The 25,267-nt window shown below is 39.1% G+C and overlaps 1 protein-coding gene across 5 annotated transcripts; it reads right to left on the reverse strand.

Moving 5' to 3' along the window:
- Positions 1 to 588: 588 nt before the first annotated feature.
- Positions 589 to 24,795, reverse strand: tcf3b (transcription factor 3b). Of its 5 annotated transcripts, none has more exons than XM_039695001.2 (21): positions 24,272 to 24,795; positions 20,389 to 20,485; positions 19,276 to 19,348; positions 15,811 to 15,872; positions 15,648 to 15,720; positions 15,380 to 15,420; positions 15,144 to 15,276; positions 15,008 to 15,054; positions 12,820 to 12,919; positions 12,410 to 12,546; positions 12,233 to 12,329; positions 11,906 to 11,964; positions 11,692 to 11,770; positions 11,370 to 11,443; positions 11,016 to 11,216; positions 9,051 to 9,162; positions 8,779 to 8,932; positions 8,471 to 8,524; positions 6,752 to 6,990; positions 6,274 to 6,426; positions 589 to 3,289 (listed from the first exon to the last, which is right to left on the reverse strand). In XM_039695001.2, the coding sequence occupies exons 2-20, from the start codon at positions 20,461 to 20,463 to the stop codon at positions 6,281 to 6,283; spliced, it is 1,956 nt and encodes a 651-aa protein (XP_039550935.2). In that variant the 5' UTR covers positions 20,464 to 20,485; positions 24,272 to 24,795; the 3' UTR covers positions 589 to 3,289; positions 6,274 to 6,280. The 5 variants fall into 5 exon arrangements, with proteins under 5 accessions (XP_039550935.2, XP_039550934.2, XP_039550933.2 ...); XM_039695000.2 differs by having other exon boundaries at positions 11,016 to 11,219; positions 24,272 to 24,794; XM_039694999.2 differs by having other exon boundaries at positions 11,370 to 11,446; positions 24,272 to 24,794.
- Positions 24,796 to 25,267: the final 472 nt, after the last annotated feature.

The following is a 25,267-nucleotide window of genomic DNA, read 5'->3' on the forward strand; positions in this document are numbered from 1 at the left end:
GGAGTGTATGTTAGGCAATATTTTAAAATGAAAATGTAAGAAAATACTGCTGATGCCAAATGTATTGACTGGAATAATGCACCAAGGCATTTATCACGAGTAAAAAAATAAATAAAATTGAATAAATAAATAAATAACAGTGAGCACAGATTCAACAAGCGTGTACCGAAGTTGTCACAAATATATGACTTCAAATCTTTAAAATATATTCATATGAGTTGTTTCACAGATAAACGTAAAAAAAAACTACTGTTATAACCAAGTTATTTTCAAACCAATGACAATACATACATTTAAAGCAATCATAAACGTTCTAATTCTAATACAAAAAGCGCTACTGCTGTTTCCCTGACACCCACAAACCACAACAATATGACAGCCAATCAGAATCCACCTTTAAAGCGCGCGAGGATTTAAAGCTATAGCACACGTTTGTAAACATCATCGTTCGCTGGTGTGAGGTGTGAATGCAATAGTTATCGTTATAAATATCGTTGGTGTGAACCATAGAATGTAAAAATAATAAACATGTGAAAGGGAAGAGCTATCTCTTCAGCATTTCTCGCAAAAGACACGCAATGGTAAGACTTTTATTACAATGTTTTCTTTTATTTAACTCATTTGAAGGTATACAAGATCCAAAGCAAGACATTGAAAAAAATGTATAATTCTGTTATTAAAAATGGCACATTTATTGCTACATTACTGTTATATACAGGACAGTTCTCAATACCTACTTTATATATATATTTATAAAAACAAAGACGAAAAATAATAAAGACAAAAACCGGAGGCACTCTGAAGACAACAGCAGTATTGTTCATGTCCCTACTGCAACTGCAAGACACCAGGTTCTGTAAAATTCACACACTTCTTAATTCTGATGGAAATCATGGTAGCAATCTTACTTCCGCGCAAGACCATTCATTCAAAATGATCACTCAGTTGGACATTCAAGATGCTTCAGGGATAAAAAGAAAGTAATTTCAGACAGGAAAATCCATGATGACATGACAACACTCCTCCAGCATCTAAAACATTAAGCAGGGGGCAAAAACAAGTCCAGCACTCATATTTTATAGATACTTTCAAAATGAACATGCATTTGAGATGGTATCAGATGGATAATACAAAAATTACTTGAGAATAACAATCTAGCGTTTCCGGCCACCATCTGATGAATCGACCAAGATCCTTCAATTTTCTGGTGTGCTTCACAGATCACAGGACACTAGAGTCTCGAAAGCAAAAAAACAAAACAAACAAATTCCAACCTAGTTGAGCCAAAGATGACAGGAAGAGAATCCTAAAATTGCCAAAAAGGTTCACACACACACACACACACACACACACACACACACAGCATAATAATGAGGATGAAAGACTACAATGTTTCTAAATTGCAGATTAAATACTACAACACAGATGCTTCCAGAAAGAAACAAATCCAAAAGGATGAATGAGCCATTTTTGCATTTTGAAATAATAGAACAAATGGTCAAGTTTACAATGAAAGTAAGTTTAGGCACTGACAAGGCATCACTCTCAAAAAATGACAGTCTTGAGAATAAGAAGGCCACGATATATAAATGTTCAAGAACTTTTTATATTTATCAAGAATTAATATTATGTTTCCATTATACTTTAGGACAACCTAAGTTCAGTATCCCCCTTACGGTGAAATGTCATTACTCAGAAATCATATCCATTGTGGACATTTTGACAATTACACAGGTTATAACACCATTTTTTCCGTACATACATAATTCAAACCATCAGGGAACATCATCCCACGCACATGACAAAAATCGGGTTGAGACGTACACCTTGAAATGACAATATGATCAACTAAACTCACAGTAAGCCAGTCTGATGGAGACGTGAGATTGTGTACATTTGAATATTACATTCAAACAAATTGCATTATGTGCATTGGCGGGACTGAAATGATGGCGAATGTTGCTTACGCACTACACCATTGCCTAAGAACACTTCTAGTGACGTACAGTTCCCTGAAATCAGGAAACCATCGCGAGGCCTTAAACCTCAACACGCCTTCAATCATCATTATCAAATCCCTTTATCATGAGCATAGAGCTATTGAGGGGCATCTGGGATAAAATTAAGGGTGGGTCGCATCGCCCAAACCCTGCGTTTCTGAAAATATACGCAGGGTCTTTAGAAATCGTACGGCGCATCGGAGCGTTCGCTTGCGCTATAGACTCTACACTTCAAACTAATATGTTTTTGTTATTTAGAAATCTACAATGTATAGACTAACAAAAATATATATATTTATATATATTCTTACATTTTTTTTCTCAAATCGAAACAACATCCATTACATATGCTATGCATGAGGTGGACTTGTGTACACTTTCAGACTTTTGGCAACGATGCGAGCGAGTGATGACGTATCCTGGTGAAAAAATAAAAGGGCATACGAAAGGAAAGAGGTGAAAGGTCAACTTGGCAATTTTGTGCTTGGAAATCCAATCCAAGCATTGTTGTCATTGTAACAAAATCTCATGTTCCTTTTATGAAGCAGTTTCTTCCGATTGGCTGAACTTGTCAATAGCATTGTGAGAGCTGATGATGCGTGATATTTCCATAAGAGATGAAACAGTCTGGAGAGCTGCGAATGCCCATGTGCTTTTCTCCCTTTCTGGAAGAGCCCTGGCCCACAGAGAGCAGAGGCCTGCTAGGAAATGCCGTCCTCAAAAGCACCACAGGTTCGCCCCACTTCTCATGGGGTTTGGTTACACAATGCATGTAAGACTGTACCTTTCAGTAGGGAATGACAAACCACATAAAAAAAGAAGAAGAAAAAAAGACTTGCTCATATACAAGCAACTCCCAAACTTTTTGTTCCACACGAGTAAGCAGTTTGCGTCTTATATAAAACGTAACAATTAGGCACAAATCCATGATTAAACTGACGTTTGTCTCGTCTTTCGATCAAAACTCTCTGCAGTGGAAAAAAATGTCAGTTGTGATCAGAATGCGTCTATTCCTATGATCCATCGTTGTTGGGAAGCAGAAAAATACAAAACGACTTGAGAAAGAGTTCTTCACATTTGTGCTGGTAATTGCGGTCTGGAGTGATCACGGACAAAATCTGTGTCAGTTTTGGCGGGTCGGGTTCATTTGTCCGAAATGGTTTGAAGGGTGCATCTCTTTATTTCGTGGATGATATGCTTTCCGAGTCACGATATGCACAGAGAGGATGAGAACGGTGGAAGAGATCCAAGGTCACTTCTTCCAGGAGCCCCAAGAAATTTCACTGGATCTAAGGAAAGAAAACAGCCACGTTGAGGGATTTATATTAATGTTATCGTTAAATAAAACGTATTTAACGATTAATTGAAATAAAGCGGTTATAAAATAAAATAATCAGATTTGGTTGAGGAAACACGTTCCTCCAAAACACCCTGACTGTACAGACCATGGGAGATGTTCAACTTCACTTTCATGTTACTCAAACCATTCTGTCACTAGTCGTGCTTTGTGTATTAGGGTACCTTCCTTCAGGGTACACCGTTTGAACCATTGGGTGCTTCAGAATGGTTCGGTAGCCCTTGGCAGTGACACGCTGATCCATCAAAGATGCACCCCATGCTTTACTCTAGGCATGTAACAGTCTGGATGTTAAGCCTCTTTCGGGCTTCTCCACACCATACTGTGACACCCACGGATGTGGGAAATAGTGAGGGTGGACTCAGAGAACAATACATGTTTCACATTGTCCACAGATTTGCACTGTTGGCACCAATGAAACTGACATTTGGCATTGGCACGAGTGACCAAAGTTTTGGCAATAGCAGCCCGACCATGAATATTGACACTGTGGAGCTCTCTTTGAACAGTTTTGGTGGAAACAGGAGAGTCGAGATGAGCATTTAATTCTGCATCGAGTTGGGAAGCTGTGGTTTTGTTTTTTGGATACAATTAAGGTTAGTACCCGGACACCCCTTTCAGATAGCTTCGTCTTGCGTCAACAGTTACTGTCGGATGTGGCTCATCCTTTGCTCGACATTACCCTGTATAACATGGCTCTTGATACACCACAAATACCTCTTTTCCACCAAGGCAGAGCTGGTGCTGGTTCGGAGCCAGAGCTTAGTTTCAAATCCTTTTTTGTTTTTCGACCACCAAAGCACCAGCTCCGAACCAGTAAAAGTGGTTCTTAAGTAGCACCAAATCATTGCTGGTCTAGAAGAAAGAACCTCTTACATCAGCGGCTGGGGGCGAGGTTACCGTGACAAACAAGACGAACAGAAACTTGTGACCGCCATTTTTTAAATAGCAGCTAATCATGCTAATGGCAGCTCGATTGTAATCTCCGTTAAGGCGAGCTGCACGACCGTGCAGGATTCGCTGTGTTTGGATACCAATGTAGGTTTGCAAAGCCATGAGCATTGATAGTAACGTTTATGGCCACCATTGTTGATGGAAGGCTTGTTCGAGATGCATCAGAGCGGCGTGGATTGATCGAAGCTGCGGGAGTTTTTGAAGAGCATACGACTCGTTCTGCTTTTGGATCGCTGTTGGCAGTTCGAACCTGGTGTGTTTGTGTGTCAACATGAGATGTATACAGTGTAGGGGTCGACCGATTATTGGCCTGGCCGATTTTAAGCATTTTTATGGTTATCGGTATCGGCCATTTTCAAATCCGATTTGCCGATAAAATAATTTTATTTTGAAATGCAATTTCATTTACCACACACACACTGGAGCACGCGTGACGCTTGCGCTGTTTTCAGCCTCATCCGGATCATTATATGAGGACATGATTGCATAAACAACATCTCCATAGTCGCTCGCTTAGTCACTTCATGAGCTTTTAAATGCTTCAACTGAGAAAAGTTATCATCACATCATAGACAAACGGAAATTCAAAGATCTCCACGGCTACCCGTCAAAATAAAAGTTTGGTTTTTCACAAAGCCCTAAAAATGTAATTTTTGTTAAACTGTAAATAAATTGAATAAGTTTAATGATTTTAATGAATTAGAAATGCTTTTTGATTACTAAACTTTTATTTAAACATTAAAATAGAGTCTTTAAGTTTTACAAAATGTTTACAGAATGCTGCTGGGTGCTCCCTGCACTTTATTATTATTATTATTTATAACAGTTCTCAAGGATATGGATAGGATTCAAAGATATGTTTAAAATCATTTAAATAAAGTATTTGTCAACTTAATTTTGACATTAATTTACATTATTACAGATCAAATAGGCCGATAACCGATATTTTGAACCTATATATATATATAAATATATATATATATATCGGTTCAAAATATCGGTTATCGGCCTATTTGATCTGTAATAATCGGTATCGGCCCTGAAAATCACATATCGGTCGACCCCTAATACAGTGACGTAAGATCTGTCTCTGTGATGGCTCTCTAGCCTGTAGAAAGGCAAAACGGTTCTGTGAAAGCTCGTCAGTCGAACCAACTCCGAACCGGCACCAACCCTAGCTCTGAACCAGTACCTGGTTCTTGTTGGTGGAAAAGGGGTAAAAGACTGGCTGTCTTGGTCACAGATAAGCACCCACAATTGGTCCTCTTTGAAATCCAAGATTTCTCCCATTATGTTGTGTGGATTGCAATATTTCATGTACAACTGTGCTATTGACCTGCTAATTCAACCATCACACTGTTCTTACTGATGGAATGTAAAATGGGTAAAGATTGGCCACGTATATAAAGGCATGAAACCTCCAACAAAATATTAGACTGTGTTTTTGTTTCATTGTCCAACCCCTGTATTTTAAATGTCATGGCTGATAAATAACAGATATTCAAATTCTATACCATTGTCTAAATAAATTAAAAAAACAAAACACCATATTCAAATAAATAGTTTTAAATACTTCCAAGTAAATTTTAGGCATCACATGATATTGTATATTAGGAAAAATGGATAGTGGGTTTGATATTGGCAAAAGATACATTTCTCAAATTATGAATGTTTTTAAAATATGGCGGCAAAGGTAATGAGCATGCATAATTAAATATACAATTTTGACCAATACATAAAATAAAATAAATAAAAGAAAATGTCTAATATTGGCAGACAATCGATATAGTAGTGATATACTGTATCTTGCATGCTTTATTTTTGGCGCCTGAAAAGGTTTTGTAGCCATTGTATACTATTTATGTTCATAATTTAATGGTGGAAATATCTAGTAGTGAACAGAAAGTGTTAGCATAACCCGTTACATAAAGTGAGGCCATGTATAAATGGACATTAACGTACCACATGATCACATGTGACTGACAGAGTTGCGTCCATCTCCTCCAAGGCCTTGATGTGCTCCGGACAGCTGCATTTGAGTGTCTCCAACCACCCCGGACACTTTCTCCTCTTCACGTCGCTTCAGACATGCTGCTTTGGGGTTCAGGTTGCGTTCTGGATGAAAATTATTGTAAAAATGCTAAATGAACATCAGTTGATTCACTCAAGGAAGTATTCAATTTTAAAAAGCATAGCTGTCCTTGTAACAAAGCATTTCATTGATAAAATAAGTCTTTTTTAAAATGTAAAACCTTTTAAAATGAATTTTCTGTTGACATATATACAAGGCCAAATGGACAAATCAGTTTTATCAAAGACAAACATATTTCACAATCTAGTCCCAGCCTATAATTTCCCCATGAATATTCAGAATTGCATTATACAAGTAAATGTTCTGTTTAGATACAGAAAAATCAACAATAAGGATGAAAACACATACCACGGACTTGTTGCTCCAAGTTTAGTATCACGTTGACGGCCTGGTGCAGGATGAGCAGTTTGGTCTGGGGTTTATCGTTGGTCAGGTGCAGCTGGCACATGCGGCCCAGCTCTTTGAAGGCCTCGTTAATGTCGCGCACGCGCAGTCGCTCTCGTGCGTTGTTGGCCACTCGTCGCTCCTTCTCCCTCTCGACCTTCAACTCTGGCGGCAAATCCTCATCATCTTCTTCATTGTCTAGACTGCGGAGAGACAATGACATAACATTTACATTTCATTTAATACATTTAAAGAAAAAAAATGCTTAATATACAAAATAAAAATAAATAATAAAAATGATAAATAATGGGTGCCTGCTCAAGCATATTAGATGTAAAGTTGTAAACCATTATAAATATCTCAAAGCTGTACCAGTAAAATGTTAGGTCACACCTGACATAAATGTTTTCTTGTGATAAATACCTTCTGATCTAAAGGCTTATGCATACATGAAATGAGTTTAGTAGAAACATATTTTGTCTATATGCACCACTGTTCAAATGTTTGGGGTCGGTAAGATTTTTTTTTTATGTATTTGAGTGTATTTTTATGTAATTTTTTTAATATATTACGTTTCTTATGCTCACCAAGGCCACATATGATAAAAACTACAAAAAACAGTAATATTGTAAAATATTATTTCAATTTAAAATAACTTTTTTTCATTTCATTTTATTTGATGACAAAGCGAAATTTTCAGCACCATAACTCCTTCAGAAATCACTCTAATATGCTGATTCACTGCTTAAGAAACAATTTTAATTACCAATGTTGAAAACTGGTGTACTGCAATTTTTTTTAAATATTTTTACAGAAAGTTTAAAAGAAAAGAGTTTTAAAGATCTCAAAGAAAGAATTTACTGACCCCAAACCCTTTGAAAAATGAATACATTCCTTTACAAAATTACCTGTATTTTTTGCATGAGTTGAACCAATGAAGAAAAGCAGCATACATGCAAACTCCCAGCATGCACCTCACATCATAATCGTTATACTTCAATTTGTGCTATTTCATATTTTTGCTGTCTTTATCATTTTAACTATTTCACGATGATGATCGTGTTCTTAGTTCCATATATGTGGCGTATTGTAAGGACTTTTATTCTGAAACTTATATCAAGTATGCCGCTTGCGGTTTACTTTCACTTTCACTGCCACTTGCTCCGCCATTTTCTTCAGGTGTTAAGAAAGACCACATTTAATATTCAGTTCAAACTGAATGATACCAGTGGATGTGAACATTCAAACCAGTTATAACAAGTCGAACAGTTCCCTCTCTCCTGTCATGCTTCTTATCGTCATAGGAGGAGCATTCACCTACCTTTATTCAATATACAGTCAAATGAAAACGTTTTACTGGTAGTATATAAACATCACTAACCCCTTTTAGCTCAAGAGATGAACATTGAATTAAAAGATTTATATAAAAAAGAGCTTTGTCTGTTGATTTTGCACATTCAAAGACCTACAATTCTAGTTCGTACTCATGAAAACGTCATATAGGATAGTCCCACCTGTGTCAAAATCATCTTATAGTGTTTCAATGGCTTTAAAAGCCAATGGAAGCACACTGTATATTCATTTAGTACACAATATCATTCAGACATTTAATGTTTTAAAGCGATCAAGTGAGCATCCGGAGTCTTTCACAAACATGCACTCTATGGTGGGAGATAGACTTACTCGTCTCCCTGGTCTGATAAACTTGAAAGGACTTGATGGGCAAACACCTCCTTTCTGAAAACAATGTGAGAGTTTGGGAAATGGGGGAGGGGAGAACACTATAAAACATTTTGTGTGTTTTGTGTGTTGGGGATGCCCAAACACTTTGAAATCAGGCCTGGCCCGATGTGAAGACAGACAGAAATTTAGACATTTGTTGTTGTAGATCATATTAAGACAATGCAGACTTGCTTCAAACCATCATGTGCCGGAGCGTTTTTGGCTCTGAAAACATCCAGCCGTTTATGTATTACGGGGCGAACATGTACCTTGCTCTAGTGCGAGACGGTTTGCTTTCCTTCTTCTCTTCTTCAGACTTATCGGCCACTGAGGAGTTCTCGTCATCCTCCTTGTCTTCATTCTTAACGTCGGCTTTGTTTGACGAATGCGTGGAGTGGGCCAAGCCTCCAGGCAAACTCGAATCTGGAGACAGAAAACGGTCAAATGCGTCACGCTGAAACTAACTCACAACTTTCAGGGTTTGCATCTGTTGTTTACATGTTGGGTTGGTTCAGAAAGAGAAATTGAAACTGCTGCTCACTGTTAAAACCCTCCGGTGCTCCTCCAGGCTGTGGGGTGCCTGAAGCATGAGCTGGCTGCAACAGGGTGCTGCTGGGAGGAAGGCAGGCATGGTCGTCATGATGGCTTCCAGCCTGCAGGCAAGTGCAACAAGGGAGAGTAATTAGCACATATCAATACCCACAGGTGCATTATTATTGTTTTGTGTTACATGATCTAAACTACGGTCCTGTTGTGACTTTTTTTGGGATGCTAATTTGAAACGGTAGCTGCTGATTGGGTTGTTGAACTAAAGTGAAGGTATTGCGATTTTAAAAAAGTAACAAAAAGTAGGCAATTACATTGAAGTTATGCACACACACACACTAAAAACTTGAAGAAATTTAGTACATCATTTGAAGTAGTAGCACAACGTTAGCCACTTTATGATAATGCTAACCTAGATAAACATTATTAGGCGCATATCCAAGTGTTTGTGTGGAGTGTGAAAGCTAAATTAGTTTCATGTTTAACTTGACATGCATTTCTCTATAAAGGCGCATCCACTATACTGTAGAGATAACGAATCAGCATCGTCAACTTCATCTTTGCAGTCGATTAATAATGAATAAATTGTTAGTTTTCAGACAGTCTCCTTGCGTTTTTTCTCCCAACACGATCATAATCATCATTTTTGCTCTGGAGCAAGCGTTATGCATGCGCTTGAGAGCTTAAATTATATCTTAAATGCTCAATACTAAGGTTTAAAATTTCTCTGTAATATAGACATTTTTGACATTTCATATTCTTTCTCAGCCCTGAAACTGAAACCATTTTCCAATGCCACTGCCCAAGAATATATTTCACTAATTAATATCATAAACATCCCAGTAGAACGGCTTGAATATTGACAGCTCTGATATATATGTTATAATGGTTTTAATAGTGATTAATCACACACTTATTGTGAAGTTAAGCATACACTATTTAACCTGTTTATCCAGCAAAGTAAACCAAGAAAAGAACATTACTATAAGGAGTCCACTATACTATATACTATAAGGAGTCCATAAAATTCATAAATCTATGCACAATAAAGCACCCATAAAAATAAAAAATAAAACGTTTTTCAACAGATTTCACACTTGTTTACATTTTAAATAAGTTCAGTTGCGATACCAAACAGAACCACATGTTTACGAATCAATTTAACAGACTCACGCATGCTTACTGCACGACTCCTGTACGTCACCGCAATTGTCTTTACCTTGATTGCAATCCTCATCCATCAAAACTTTACTAGCGAGATGCTGGTTTGCTTTATCCAGCCAAGAAAGATACTTTGCGTATCATCCGGCCACACAGCAGTGGGATGTTTTGACGTTCAGCTCAGACTGTATTTCACACAGCGCGATGCGTGAGGCTCACGCTCTTCAGAAACAATCACAGAATATGACACACACACTAAAATTAATAATTCGCTGATAACACAACGTGAGTCTCTATTCGCCTACCAGGGTTACAGGTGTTTGCGCCATTGTAGAGGCTACGTGTGATAAACTCACGACTCCCAACAACATTTAACTGCGTGACGTAAATTAAGTTGTTGACGCAATTTAAATTATTGTAACGCGTTAACGATTTTGAATTAATCACATTTAAAATTGACAGCCCTAGTATACCCTTCTAAATACTAATACTATAATGTTTGACATTATTAACATATATTATGTATTAAACAATATTAAGGTAACACTTTATTTTAGAGTCTTTATTACGTTATGTGTACTTACCAGTGTTGTGCCTGAATGCGTTCATTGAACTCGTTCATATTCTGGGCGAATGTGAACTGAACGTACTGTTTTACTGCCTGATGAACGCTACTGTGAACGCGTTCATTCTGGTGTCAGTGAACGCACGCTCTCTCAGTATGAACTAGTTAATTTTTTGGAACCGTGAACTTAGTTCAAAATTGTAAAGTATGATTGTATTATGTCTCCACACTAACCATGGCAGGGTGTCTGTTACTTAGGGGCAGTCCTGGGTTGGAATAAGTCTGAGTGAGACCCCCCATGGATCCGCTGGATGTGGAGACGGCACCCAGTAGGCCATGCATGTCGGCATGAGCTCCAGGAATTCTCGGGGCCTGGCCCACCGCATGACTTTGGAGCACGTGAATGGCCTCCTCCAGTTGGTCTTCCATTTTGTTCTGCTGTGGAGAAATATTATTGATATTTACATAAAATACAAGAAATTTTATAACATACGGTATTTTAAAAATGGAAAATTTTTAATATATAAATAATAGTATTTAATAATACTGCCCACTTGGGCCATTGAAAAGGGATCTTTTTAAACTTACCAGTGCATGTAGTCCACCCTCATAGTTAGGAGACAGAGCAGTCTGGCCAGAAGCTCTCGACCACTGTGCTGCACCTGCTGAGAAGAACATGAAACAAAGCCTTAGTGTGGAAAATGTGGAATGCCATTGTGACACAAGATGGCGCTCTAGAGCTTCATATTCACATTCACATCTCGGCCTACACAAAGCCCATCAATCTAAAAGGACGATTTACGATTCTTCTGGCTTATTCTGCATTCACATATTTGTCTTGGTACCAATCAACACAAACAGATCTAATGAACCGGATCTACCTTTTACAGAATAAGACAGCGTATCTTACTTGCAATGCCCTGAGGGGAGCCCACAGGAGTGGAAGGAGTGGAGGAGAAGTTGTTGCTGTTGTGGTCCGAAGGGTAGATCTGTCAATCAAAAAATACATGGAACATGACTAAATTTGAATCTCTGCACATAATAATCTGTAATGAAAGGATCATTGAAAGTCTGAATAATGTGGCCAAATGCTCTTTCATGGTGATTAATGGAAGCTCACTCACCGAAGCAAGAGCTTTTCCGATCTCATCACCTGAGCTGCTTGCAACTGGGCCTCTATTGGCTGTGGGGAAGAATAAGAGGACTTATTAACTTCATTTATTATGTCAATGTCATGTCTCCCCAGCTGATCCATAATTTGCTAATCCACTAAAAATAACCATTCAAAATCAAAATGAAAGATTGAAGGCCATTTCCTCAATTATAGTTCAAGTTCAAAGACCAAAATTGATTTCACAAGAAGAATCAACTTTAAGATCCAATCTGAACCCAATTACAAGCTCATTTCACAACCTAGAGGACATTAAATTAAAACGATGAAGGTAATTTACCCAAAATGCTGTCTAATCCATTCAGGGAGGACGAGTGGCTATAGGCTGCGGAGCCCGAATGGAAGCCATTGACGTCCGCTCCATGCAAAGGGTAGTTCTGTAGAGGCAAACACAGTGATTGGAGCTTCTGAAATTTAAGCCCTTCTCCAAAACCTTCAAAACTTTCAGAAGCCATACCATCCTGTCTTGTGCATTTATTGCGGAGAAGGAGCCAGGCTGATTGATGTGTGGCGAATTCCCCAGCATAGCCGTGTATCCTGACTGACCTAAGGGTCCAGAGGGGGCCCAGGGGTCCGAAGAGGAGTGTAGGCCCTCTATGAACACAAAGGATCAATACCAGTCAGCACAAGAACCAGTGCAGACATGCTATCATAATCCACAGACACATTTGCTTTTGTTCGTGTTCCTAATATTAAACAAATCAAACAAACAAAACTACAAGATAATTGCTTAATCTGTTTGCAACATGTCTGCGTGAACATAATATGTACCAATTAATATTAGCATCACATTAGGGCTTGGGGAGATTGGGTTTTTAGATGTGGCACAGACTTCTGCATAATTGTATTTCCCTTGTATGTGCACACCTTGCATGTAAAAAGATCCTGGGTACACAGTGCCAGGTTTGGAGCCCGGGTAGGCAGCACCGTCACGGATATAGTCATCACCAGAGGTGGCAGCATAAACCTGCATTTATAAACAAAGTACACGAAGGATACAAAGAAACATGACATTCATATAGTAACAGGGTTCATATGGACAAAAAAACCAAGGCAAATCGCTTTCACATGAATGCGCAACTTGGTATGGAGCCCATGAAGCTGGCAAGCACTTTGTAGTTTTCGGTACAAATGACGTGTACGCGTGTTTCCATAGTGCCCCCTCAGATAAAGTGGCAGGGACAGAGAACAGAGCATGCTGGGAAATGCGCCACGGCCATCTCATGGCACAGTCGGCGCTTCCTCTCGCACTCCCATGAGCCAAAAAGGAGAGGGAGGGCAGCTACAGGGAGCACAATCACTAAGAGTGAGTCCAAATCAAGCTAAGCACACTGGGTAATGACATCTCCCATAACACTGAAATGGAAAAACCAGGCACTTGTTTTGTTTGTAATAGTAATAGTTATATAACTTAATTATACTAATATACAATGTATATCTTTCATAGGAAGCCTTAAATGGAACTGAATGATGGTCGGAAACTCGCCTGAATACAGGAGCCTCGAGGCATACGTTCACACGGCGTATTCACCAACAAGCACGTTTTAACATGTATGATTTGTATGTTTGTCTGTATGTGCGCATACATGAGCGAGTGTTTGGGAGGGAGGGGGCGCCGGCGGGCGGGTGGGTCTAGGGCCAGTGGAGAATACAAATCCAGCAAAGCGATATTTCTCTTTTGCCTGTAATTTGATTTAACAGGGAGAAGTGGGATGGGAATGGAGAGATGCACTTCTAATTACAGAGCCATCTGCCTACTCCTGGAGCCCGTCCAACTCCACAGGCAGCTGGGCTGAAGAGGGGAGGGGTGAGAACAGTGGGGGGAGAGGTCTTGCTGAAGAAGTGGTAGGAGTGGAGCAAAATAGACTGGTCGATTATGTGGAAACCACATAAAAGAACAAATGAGGGAGGGGAAAAACCTGCGAATGGCCCTCTTCTCTGAAGTTCACCAGGAAACACATCCTCACAATGATTTGTTGATGCACTCGACAAGATCAAGGCAAGCCCAGACAAGTTAAGGATCAATATCCTTTAGTGCTGAGCCATATTTGGATTTAAACTTAAAATATCTAATGCATGCTAAAAGTAGCAGGTGAGCATTGACACAATCATTGAGGTGTTCTAATGCTGTGGCGGCACAACAGGAAGTTATACTGAGCTAAAGAGTGGGATTCAGCAGGAGCTAGAACCCTAGCTCATCAGAAGCCATTAATCTGAGCTAAGACAAGCAAGAGAGAGAGAGAGAGAGAGAGAGAGAAAAGTGCAACGGGACTCACAACTGGGTCAGTTTGGAAGAGGGGGAGGATAAGGTCTAGCATGGGTAATCTGTAGGATCGTGTTTGGGGAGAGGGTTTAGAGGGCAAAGTGTTGAGCTAATGTGGATTTAGACTATGAAACAACAGTTACGAATCCCATTAGTCAAAAGAAGTGGTATGGCTACTTGCATGTTTCCTCAAATTAATGTCAACTTGCAATTACCAAAGGTTCAGAAATATTATTAACCTTAGAGAAGAAGAGGTCTTCTTATTTTGACGCAAATTAAAACGCATACCATCCGTTCAATCAAAAGTCTGTCCACTGGAATGTTTCTGGAAGGATGTTTTGTCAGCTAATCGATTGACACATCAATAGAATCTTTTAGGAGTGTTATGTCTAACACTCACTGACTTTTATTAAATATGCCTCCACTCCGAATAAGATCTATAGCAGGGGTGTCCAATCCTCCAACTGGAGGGCAACCCCTTTCAGGCATGTTAACTCTATTGTACAGCTAAACTCTGTAGGAAGGTGCCCCTTGTCTATAGACTTTGGGACTAATGTCAAACCATTTCAGATGTCACAAATACTGAAGTCAACTCTAAAAGTTCCTGTAATGGACACTATATAATTCTTACGTACTTAAGCTCTTATGGTAAGCTTATCAGCCATTGCTAAAGAGCAAAACTTGTGTATTTCCTAATAATTAAAAACATGATATCTTAAGATTGAGATATTAATGAAAAACGTTCAAATGGGAAACATTGGTGAGATAGAATATTTCGGAAAGGTCACTCACTGAAGATGGCAGTCCTGGCGGCTTCCTGATCTTTTTTGGTTGGGGATCTGTGAAACATTTAACCAGACATGGTACTCTTTTTCTTTCAATATTGACTGATCCAACACAAGTCTAGTAAGTGATGTATGTTCTTTACCCATGGCTCCATCAGAGGGGCGTCTTCGGGGGTTGTTGGGGTATGAAGGGTAGAATTGAGAGCCTGACTTCAGACCGGAAGGTGACATGGCATCTGCAGAAGGCATGGCGATGTCTGAGGGCAAGAACCCCGGCTATAGGGAACAACAGATTGGTGGGTTTGGATCAAAAGAGAGAGGATGATATCAAGGAGGTGAAGCACTTTTAAGAGTTGCTCTTTGACATGATTCAACTTACCTGGCCCCCAAAGGAAGCGTATGGACCCCTTTCATTCTTACCTACGAGTAAAAAAAGAGGCTGTTGTTAACAAATACATATGTCCAAAAGTCACAATGATTGGAGGAATCTCAAGTCAATTACGAGTGAATTGACTTCTAAAAGAGTGAATCTATTTGGTGAGGCCAAAAATGAGCTCATCTACCTTGGGCAACCTTGAGGCAACCCATGGGGTAGTTTCTACATCAGCGGCTTTGAGATCAACCAACCAAACATTGGTAAAACTTACCACTAATCCCGGTGCCAAGGAATGGGGAAGATAGTCCATCATGTTCATTGTAGTGCGAACCCTCTCCATAGCTCTGGAAAAGCAAAGACAGAAGCAGGTCAACTGCAAAACATGCCCCAACAACACCTTTAGACGGCCAACAAGGCATTAGGTTTGCCCGTACCTGGTTAAAAGATGGACTGTTTTGATCTCCGGCAGCCCAAGTACTACTGCGCTCTTCCATACCTACAAAGCAATTGATCACAAGCTGTCAGACCAATTCTCCAATTCTGGCATACACTAATCCTTCCCATCAAGAACCTTCTGAATTCTCCGTTCATGCAATAAGGCCATTGGACATTTGGTGGCTGGTTCTCGGTGCTTGTCAGACAAGTCTCTGGATCTCATCCAAAACCATCAAACCACACTAATATCCATGTCATTCAGCAAGCCTCAACATCACTGACCATAAAGGGAGCATTCATTCAGTCACTGGATCTCATTAAGACAAGTTGGGGGGAGGAATATCACGGCAAGCAGAACAAAAACAGGCTGATCAAAGAATTGCAAAATTAGCATCATTGTACAATTGGGAGTGGAGACCCATAGGGACAACACAGGTCTCAGAACATGGCATACAGGATATGTAGTGTGCGTGCACGGTTCTCCTCATTGCCATCAATATGCTTTATATGTAGAAATATGGATATTCAAAAACATTGCGGAAACGTTTTAAAGTGTACTGGAGCAGAAATTCCTCATAAAGCATTCCCCTCTGCCTCCTGTCTTATGCCTTAATGCAAAGCTCTCCAAAGACACATGGCTTAATTGCATGCTGATTTGCATAATTGTGCATATTAATGCAGTTGGTTTATGAATATTCATATTCTCCTTTTGATTTTTTTTAGGTCTAATTAAAAATGTGTGAGAGAAGAGGGGGTCTCAGCCAGAGCGGCCACTGAAGGCTGAGCATGAGTGATGAAGCTAACAAAGCAGAGCAAATAGCGACATCCACGCTGACAGCCGTGATCTATGGAGCCCACGCAGGCAGCATGGGAAATGAAGTGGGCACTGACTGAGTGAGTGAAAGAATCTCCCTGGCAGAACCATCTTATGTGGGGAAAAATTGAAGTGGCAGAGATACGGATTCAGATGCCGAAGGACCATATAAGAGGTTTAACATGGCGATTGGCTTTGGATGGCATTTGTCAGTAGGACTGACAATTTGAACGACCATATTAGCAAACTAAACCTGTGCTTTTTCTGTCAGATTTGGTTTTGCATATACGACGTGGCTTTGTGCGAGGATACAACGCAATTTATCTTTTGAGTTATTGGCCACTTATTTGCTGCAGGCATCAAAATGCAATTCTACAAAAGATAAATCTGACATTCACTCAAGCAGGAACTGATTCCATTTCCTGCATTGAGGAAAGATCATTTCCTTTATACACTCCTTCAAATGCATCAGCTCCACAGTGTGCCATTATTCATGTTCAGATCGCAGCAGATATAAAATGTGAAGTCATAAAGACTTGAGGTGTGTGCAAATGTGCTAGCATGTTGGGGTGTAACTGAGGGGAAATGGGCTCTGTCCTGTCCTAACGCTGTCCTCAGTGGGTGACGTGTTGGGCAGCTGTGGAGGTGAGCGAGAGGACGCCTGGTGAAGTCCTCCCATGCAAGAACTCCTGCAAACAGCAAGGCTATGCCCAAGGAGGGGGGAGGAGATGGCCTAATGCAATTAGCACCCTTCCGAGCACTTTTGTCTTGAGGAACAGATGCACTTCTGAAGGCCAATGCTTCCCCTAAAGATGTCCTTACTTTGTGGATTTTCATGTTGAATCATAGGGGACAGTCGGAAGTTTAAGTACTGGCCAATTTGTAAATCACGGTTTAAAGCTGAAAAGTTATCCAGTCCATGCAAGGAAAAAGGTTTAATTCAAGATCACAACTTATGTTACAACACTTTTTGGGGATTTTTAAGGAATGTTTTAGGTTGAATAAAAGTCAAGCTCTACAACAGAATTTGTCACGTTACCACAGAGAATAAAATACGACTTGTCCCATTGTTCTTTAAAAGTAAAAAAATGTACAAGGCAACACAATAAATGTTAAATCACACAGTTTTGAAGACATACGTTTTAACACAAGACTAATAATAACCTTGCTTGTACAGAATATAAACAAAACTTGCAATTCCTGCCATGACCATGTAATATCAATAAATCCTGAAACTTTTGGACAATTTGTTTGCAAAAAAAAAACGAATAGATGACTCCAAACACACAAATTTCATTGGTGATGAATAACTTAAAGTTTCTGGCTGGAACAGTGGTCTCAACAATAAACGGACAACTTTGCAGTTAAAAAAAATACAATTTAAGGACAAACATAAGTGATTTAAAAACCTTTAAAATGCTTCTTAATAAAAAGCGGAGGATAGAGTCAATTGTTTTCTATGGTAAATGAGGACATGCCAACAAATAATGCCACCACAGAGCTTAAGAGTTACTGAACCCTTACTTTAAGAGTTACACCGAATACTTCAGTAGAACTGTCCCTTGGCCCTTTTTTCTCAATAGTGAATCTGAGAACATGTCATATCCTGTTATATAGAGTTTACAGGGTGAGGTTTATGTTGACTGATGTGGAGACCTTCTAGAAGCATCTCCCAAGTGACAGATTTAAGAGTCGGGGTCACCTCGGTGTCAGGTAGCTCTCGCAATAAAAATCTCCAACTGAGACATTAGCTTGGCCCTACTACGTAATTGGCACTTTAGGCCACCACAGACCGAGAGTGAAGCTGGTGATCTTTCACGGTGTTTCTTTTGCTGTTTTCATGCGGCCTCCTGCGGGGTGGTGGGAGGTATGAGAGAGCTTTGTTGCAGAGTAGGTCCATTTCCTGTCAGTTGGCAGGGGGAGAAAGTGTTTTCTTGTGTGGGGGGAGGAGTGTTTTACGCTGTGGGGTGGGGAATCGTTTGGAGACCGTAAGGCCTTTATTTAAGTCTTTGTTCTCAGATTGTTCTTATTCAAGGCTAATGTTTGGAGTGTCGATTGGGAGACAGACAGATAGGCTGGAAAGACTTAAAGAGAAACGCATGGGACGTTCATGCCTTTGACAGCTTGTGAAACAATCTTAACTGTGAGCAAAACCAGCCAACAATGGGAGCAAAAATAACATGCAATAGTGGGATGTGCAACTGGTTATAAAGAAAAAGATGACAAACATAGAAACAAAGACAATGAGATTTGAGCTGTTAAAATGTTCAGAACTCAACCATTTTTTACAAACAGCAATGCAACTAATCAGTCCCTCCTCTTGACCTAACAAAGTTTTTATGATGTACAAGTTTGTGCAATAGGTGCTTCAACAGAACAGTTCAAAGGGATGCAAAAATGCCCCAAGCTTTGACTCTGGATATACTACAGTGTATTCATAAAAGAGGGGATTTAGGAATACAAGAAGAAGCATGTTCTCTAGCTCTGTTGAGAGGAGTAAGCACTTAGCAACTAGCCCAAACACCTCAACTGCTATAAAAATAAAACAAACACCAGTTTAAACTCATGAAATGCACAAATATGGCCAAGTAATGGGACATTTCTCTATAAACAAGCAAAAAAAGGCATGCGTTTAGTAGTGAATATTTACCTGAACCACTAAATTGACTGCTAGCAAGTGTGGTTGGTCTGTTCTTCCCATTAGCCACAGGTGGCGCAAACATCTACAACAGATAAATAAGAAACAGATCGAGTTTAAGCATAGTAGCATATCACAGAAAACTCACTTCACTATAGGCTTGACGCAATGTGACATCAAGTTTAGCTAGTTCAAACGTTTAATGAATCTTAAAAGAAAAACACTCTCATAAAGTAGTAGCCTACAGCTTTTTAAAGATGCATCCTTGTCTTAAACTACAAAGAATTTGTAGGTCTGAAGGTTTTACACCTGTTTACTTGGATATATGATGTCTCTGGTTTTGAAGTGCAAAGATAAACCTGTACGCAGCGAGAGTGCCAGTGAGGGACATTCTGGTGTGGTAGGCATTTTTCATGATGTGAAACATCTTTTACACCACGAGAAACATTCTGAATGCATAATCCGCAAATCCTTTGGTTTTTGCAAAGGTTCAAGGCTGGAAAATTCATGCGATATGAGAGAGTGACTAAACCATCAACAATTTGTAATTAGATGTGAGACCATAATGCATTTGGTCTGGCACGTCTGATTATCAAAGTATTGTCTTAATTGATTCACTGCTTCGGTAGATGGCAATTTTCCAATGCAATAAATTAAGCATGGTCGATCCATCCAATGAATCAAACGATTAACATTTTTATATTCGCTATTCTTTAATGCTATTTAGATGGCATGACCACCAGGAACAATCATTTTTTTTAACAACAGGTGAATGGAGAATAATAAACGAAAGGATAAGGAGAAACAAAAATGGCGAGATGTTAAAATTAGAGAGGATTGAGGGATGGTTATTATGCCGAAGACGTTTCAAATGGCAAACCACACTCCTCAGGAGCCAGTCGGAGGATTGCACATGATTTAATGATCCGTTATGTTTATAGCCACCAACAACGCTTCCATACATTCAGCGTTGCGACCTGAGATGTGATCAGTCCGAAGAGGAATTAAGAAAAACTGATAACCCCTGACTCCAAGGTCAGATTTTGTATAAGAAAATAAGAATAGATGCAAATCTATAAAGCAATTTTTGTCCAGATCAATGACAGACTCCAGTTTCTTCCTTACCGCACTGAAATCCAACAGGTCACTGAGTTCCTTATCTGTTCCCACTGTAGCCATTCTCTGGTGCGCCTCGTTCATACCACTCGGTCTTTAAAGCACCCTGCAGGAGAAAAGCAAAGTAAGAGACAGCTGTGGCGAGCCGTCTAAAGAGCAGATGAATGAGAAAGGCAGTGATGAAGTGCAAGTCAAGTGTCGTCGTATGGAATAGTAGATAGAAGTGGAAGTGTATTGTACTTATACTATACATATCTCATAAAAGTATTTTACCAGCATTTGCTGGTAAATGTCCCAAATTTCTTGTCATGGATTGAAAAACTACACTATTTTTAATTAACTAACTATGCATTGCTTGAGGAGGTTTCACAAAACAGCAGTGCCAAGTTATTATCTTTGTCCAAGAATTCAATCTTAAATCTAAAACTTGCCTGATAATAAATTTGGCCAAAGACATCCAGTATGTTTTACACTTAGACTTGCGTTACAACGATATAGCTAGAAAAAAAAAAATGTATCAGACTTTCTATATATGAAGAGTTCAGATGCAAAAGCCTCTAAGTGCCATTTGAAATTTTCTTCTAAAATTATCATTTTTATGAAGCTTGTATATTTAAGTTCAACAATTTCACTTAAATGGCAATGAAGATTACCTTATTAATTGTCATTTAAGTGAAATTACTGAACTAACTTAAATGCACAAGCTTGATAAAAATGGTCATTCTAGAACAAAATTTCAAATGGCACTTAGAGGCTTTTGCATATGAACTCTTCATATGTCCTCAACCAGTTTTGTTATCAATCGCTCTTAATAATATTGTGTTATGCAACAGGACAGCAATGAAACTAAACAGCAATAAATCAGTTTCCATAAAACAATCAGCACATGGAACATGCAAATCAGTGTTCTTAACTTATTGTACATCTCTATCCTGTGTGTGATTTATAGTTATCTGGCCAGTAGTTTTGCATAAAGGAGACCATCAAACAAAGAGGAAAACATTTAAACAACGTCCAACAGGAGTAAAATGTTTTTAAATGTTGCTCGCTTGATCACATACAATGAAATGGTCAAATATTGCTAAAAAAAAACAACTTTTTCTCAGTGGCATTTTAAAGGGTTAGTTCACCCAAAAATGAAAATTACCCCATGATTCACCTACAATTAAGCCATCCTAGGTGTATGACTTTCTTCTTTCTGTTTTCATTCAGGATGCATGCTGGAAGCTAATTGATAAAGTTAAACGCATCACTTCACTTCAGAAGGCCTTTATTAAACCCCGGGAGCCATATGTAATACTTTTATCATGGATGGATGTGCTTTTTGGGCTTCAAAATCATTCACTGCCATTATAAAGCTTGGAAGACCCAATATATACATTACTCAGATTGTATTAGTCTGAAAGAAGAAAGTCATATAAACATAGGAAGGCTTGAGGGTGAGAAAATCATGGGGTAATTTCAATTTTTGGGTGAACTATCCCTTTAAAGAGTCCAGTATATTGCATGCCAACAGGTGGTGGTGTCTTTAGCACTTCTTTTTAGCCTTTCCAATCAACAGTCTGATTATAACACTATTGCAAGCCAATGGCTAAAATAAAAGTGTTTTTACACCTTGCAAATACATTTTATTCACACTGCTTTCTTGACTCACAAACAAAAGCAGCTGAATAAAAACATGTAGCCCCTCAGTAAAAAAAGACGATAAAGATATCCAAATCCATACAAAACAAAGGCAAATCACACGTAAAAATATATTTCACTCAGTATACTGGCATTGCTCCATGTAGAATCTGACCAATGTCTCAGAAACTAGACATGAAGCTGTTTTAACTGCTATGATCATCCCTGCTGATGGACGTACAAGGTGAAGTCCAGTAAGTTAGCCTATTAGGGTTGGAAATCGAAAACCGGTTCTTTTTAGGCCTAATATGAAAAATGGAAACGCATGATTTATGACGTAGGCTTCATGTCCTTTATCAGTTCTCACGCTTACAGATCAAGGTATTCTGAAAAATTTTCCAATTCCTATTATTATTGAATCTACAGCATGAAATACGCGATCAGACCTATGGATCAGACTACTAGTTGAACTAATGACTCTACGAGCCGATTCTTTAGGTGATGCAAAACACAGCGCAACCAGCGTGATTCCATTTTTCGAACGAACGACTCTTATGAATCGGTTCTGTGCCGTGCATCAACAATACTTACGATTCAGTCGGTTTTGTTGATGAATTAATCTAGCAAGCTCTTCTTTCGTTATATCGGATTCGAAATGAACCTGACTTAAGCAAAATTACCCTACTGACTGGTTGTTCATTTGACAACGTGCAAAACAGGCCTACATCATATAGGCCTAGTAAATTAATTTGTGTTACCTTTTGTTTGTTTACTATTTGCATTTAGAATTAAGCCCGGTTTTAAAAATTGCGTTAATGGTGTCCCTAAAAGTCTGTAAAAGTGTGAACACACCTTTGCAAAAAGTGTAGCCTATTAGCTTAGCCAATCCCGGTTCTGTTTAAATCTGAAATGTCCACACAATTTGCCAATAGACTGTTGAAAATGCAATTTTTTTCTCAAAACATTAATTCGCCAAAAGCTTTAAACCCGTCAAGGAATCGTTAGGACACCAGAATCATGATGAGGAAACTGAATCGTTAAAATTCCTTCGATTTCCATCGCTAACGGTAAAGGTTCCTTTCTTGACTCTCTCTCTCTCTCCCTCACACACACACCTATGGTAAAATAAAATAAACGGATGAGGTGACAACAAAAACAAGCGTTTGGAAGGTATTTCGTTAAAATTGTCTGCTATAGCCTAATCACTGCCGTTTATTTGGAGGCTGTAAGAGAGCGCAACAGTGTTGCCACTAACTAAGCACCATAATTTACCCGAGGTAAATCCACGTTTCGAATAAAAATACGGAAAATATAGCAACCACGAAAAGATCTAGCCTATTTAAAAAAAAAAAACATCTGAATTATTGAAAGTGGAACAAGTGTTTAGTCACGTCCATTTCTTTGTGTATATAGGGCTAAGCTTACTCAGACATGAACAATGTCAATATTTATTCTCAGTTGTAAACTTATTGTATTCCGATAGCAAACCATTTCAAAAACCGATAGGCCACATCGATCGCACGCACGTAATTTTGATAAGCACGGCATTATAATCAATATTAACCAGGCGTGCGGCCGATAATTCTCAGTTATACATGGTGTTGTGAGATAAACGTACGAGCTTGGCTGGGGATAAAGCTAAAGTTAATAAAAGTGCCGAGACAAAATGTCAACTTTTCCTCAAGAGACTCGCGATTTGATGAGGGCGAGTGGGGGTGGGGGCACGAGGAATTTCCTGCCAAAAATATTCAACGAAGTAACCGAATTAACCAAAAGGCTTTGCGAAAAGCAAACATGGATACAACGTACTACAACTAGATGCTCAAGTTTAGTAGGAAGTGATACATTTTAACAAGTGTAACAAATGTAGCATATGTAACTTTCAGCCATTAGTAATTTGTCAATTAAATTTGCAATGACAGCTCTCGCTCTTAGTCAGTTCAACTCATACGCGCCCCACAAAACTAATCCTTACTTTGATAAAAGGACAAAGGAGTCATTTCTGTTAGGATAGAACTGGGTTAAAGACCACCAGCACAAAACTGGGCAGGACTTCCCACCACCACCACCACAGCCACTAAGCAAGCAAAAAAAAAAACAAAAAAAAAAAAAACTCTGCATCCCCCCACTTCCATAAGCAGACATCCCAAAAACTTGCTAAATTGAACTTCAATACGCAATTATGTGACTTCTCTGATGTAAATGAGACGCTAAAATTATTCAACGCACTAACCCAGTAAAACACAACAAAATAACCAAAGAGCATTACCTCAGTTTATCAGTTGTATTACATCCAGTTGTAAAAGAGAAGGGTTGAATCTCGCAGGGAAAAAAACATAAAACTTGAAAGAATTTGAAGCACGGCGCATTAAAGGCTGATAGGCGCAACAATGTGTGTTATTCCTTCTTTGACATCCTCCTACAAAACACAAACGTCACAAATACAATGTTGCAGGTCTGTATCCAAACAACCCCGCGCCACGACTTCCTTTATGTTGTTACAATTGAGGTGAATTCATTCTTCTAGTAGACATCTTGACCACCTCCATCCACATTGTGAGCAGCAACAATGTATTCCTCCGCATGGAAAGAGGGGCCTCAAACGCTCGGGTGTCCAGTTTCATGTGCCCAGGGGAGTCAAGAGTTTTTTCGACAAGGACTACGGATTAAAATGCAGTGATAAGTCAGGACGCGCACAATGGTTGTTAATTATTTGTCAGTCAAGGTTTAATAGATATGCTTCAAGGAAAAATGAATTGATAAAAGGAACTATAATTTCCGGCGGAGGTTGATGTTAGAAAAGTAAGCGGCATTTATACAAGAGCAGCAAGAGATGGAGAGATAAACCCGCATGCTACTTGCCAATAGAAAGGCGACAAGAAGTGATAGGCAGATGGAATGTCCAATAGTCACACATTTATTCACCTTAGACCCGCCCATTTCGTGACGAACGCTGTGTGTTCAGTGAGGCTGACTGAAGGGGCTAAGCACAGCCTGCGTGACATCATTTTATTAGTCTGGTTAACGTAGACGCCCGCGCGGTGTATCGCTACTTTGGCTATAGCTAAAACATTAAGTGGATTCATAATCCGGCGTAGAAACTTTATGAATATTACTTTTCAAAAAAATAAATAAATTCTCAATGGAGGCTTAGTAACGACTTTGTAGTTTGTAACTATCTATACTTAATTTAGTTACATCATTGCCCGGTTTCACAAAGCTTAAGCCAAGCATTTTTGAGCTGTCTTAACTTGAGCTGCACTGA

The sequence above is a fragment of the Pimephales promelas genome, chromosome 2, assembly GCF_988280905.1.
Source record: "Pimephales promelas chromosome 2, fPimPro1.hap1.1, whole genome shotgun sequence".
NCBI classification, from domain to species: Eukaryota; Metazoa; Chordata; class Actinopteri; order Cypriniformes; family Leuciscidae; genus Pimephales; species Pimephales promelas.

Coding starts and splice junctions, on each gene's coding strand:
- tcf3b (XM_039694998.2), bottom strand. CDS start 20,463: ATGAACGAGGCGCACCAGAGAATGGCTACAGTGGGAACAGATAAGGAA. Junction 6,991..8,470: donor TTATCAGACCAGGGAGACGA/GTAAGTCTATCT, acceptor GTCTCTCCGCAG/TCTAGACAATGAAGAAGATG. Junction 6,427..6,751: donor CTTGGAGCAACAAGTCCGTG/GTATGTGTTTTC, acceptor ATTTTCATCCAG/AACGCAACCTGAACCCCAAA.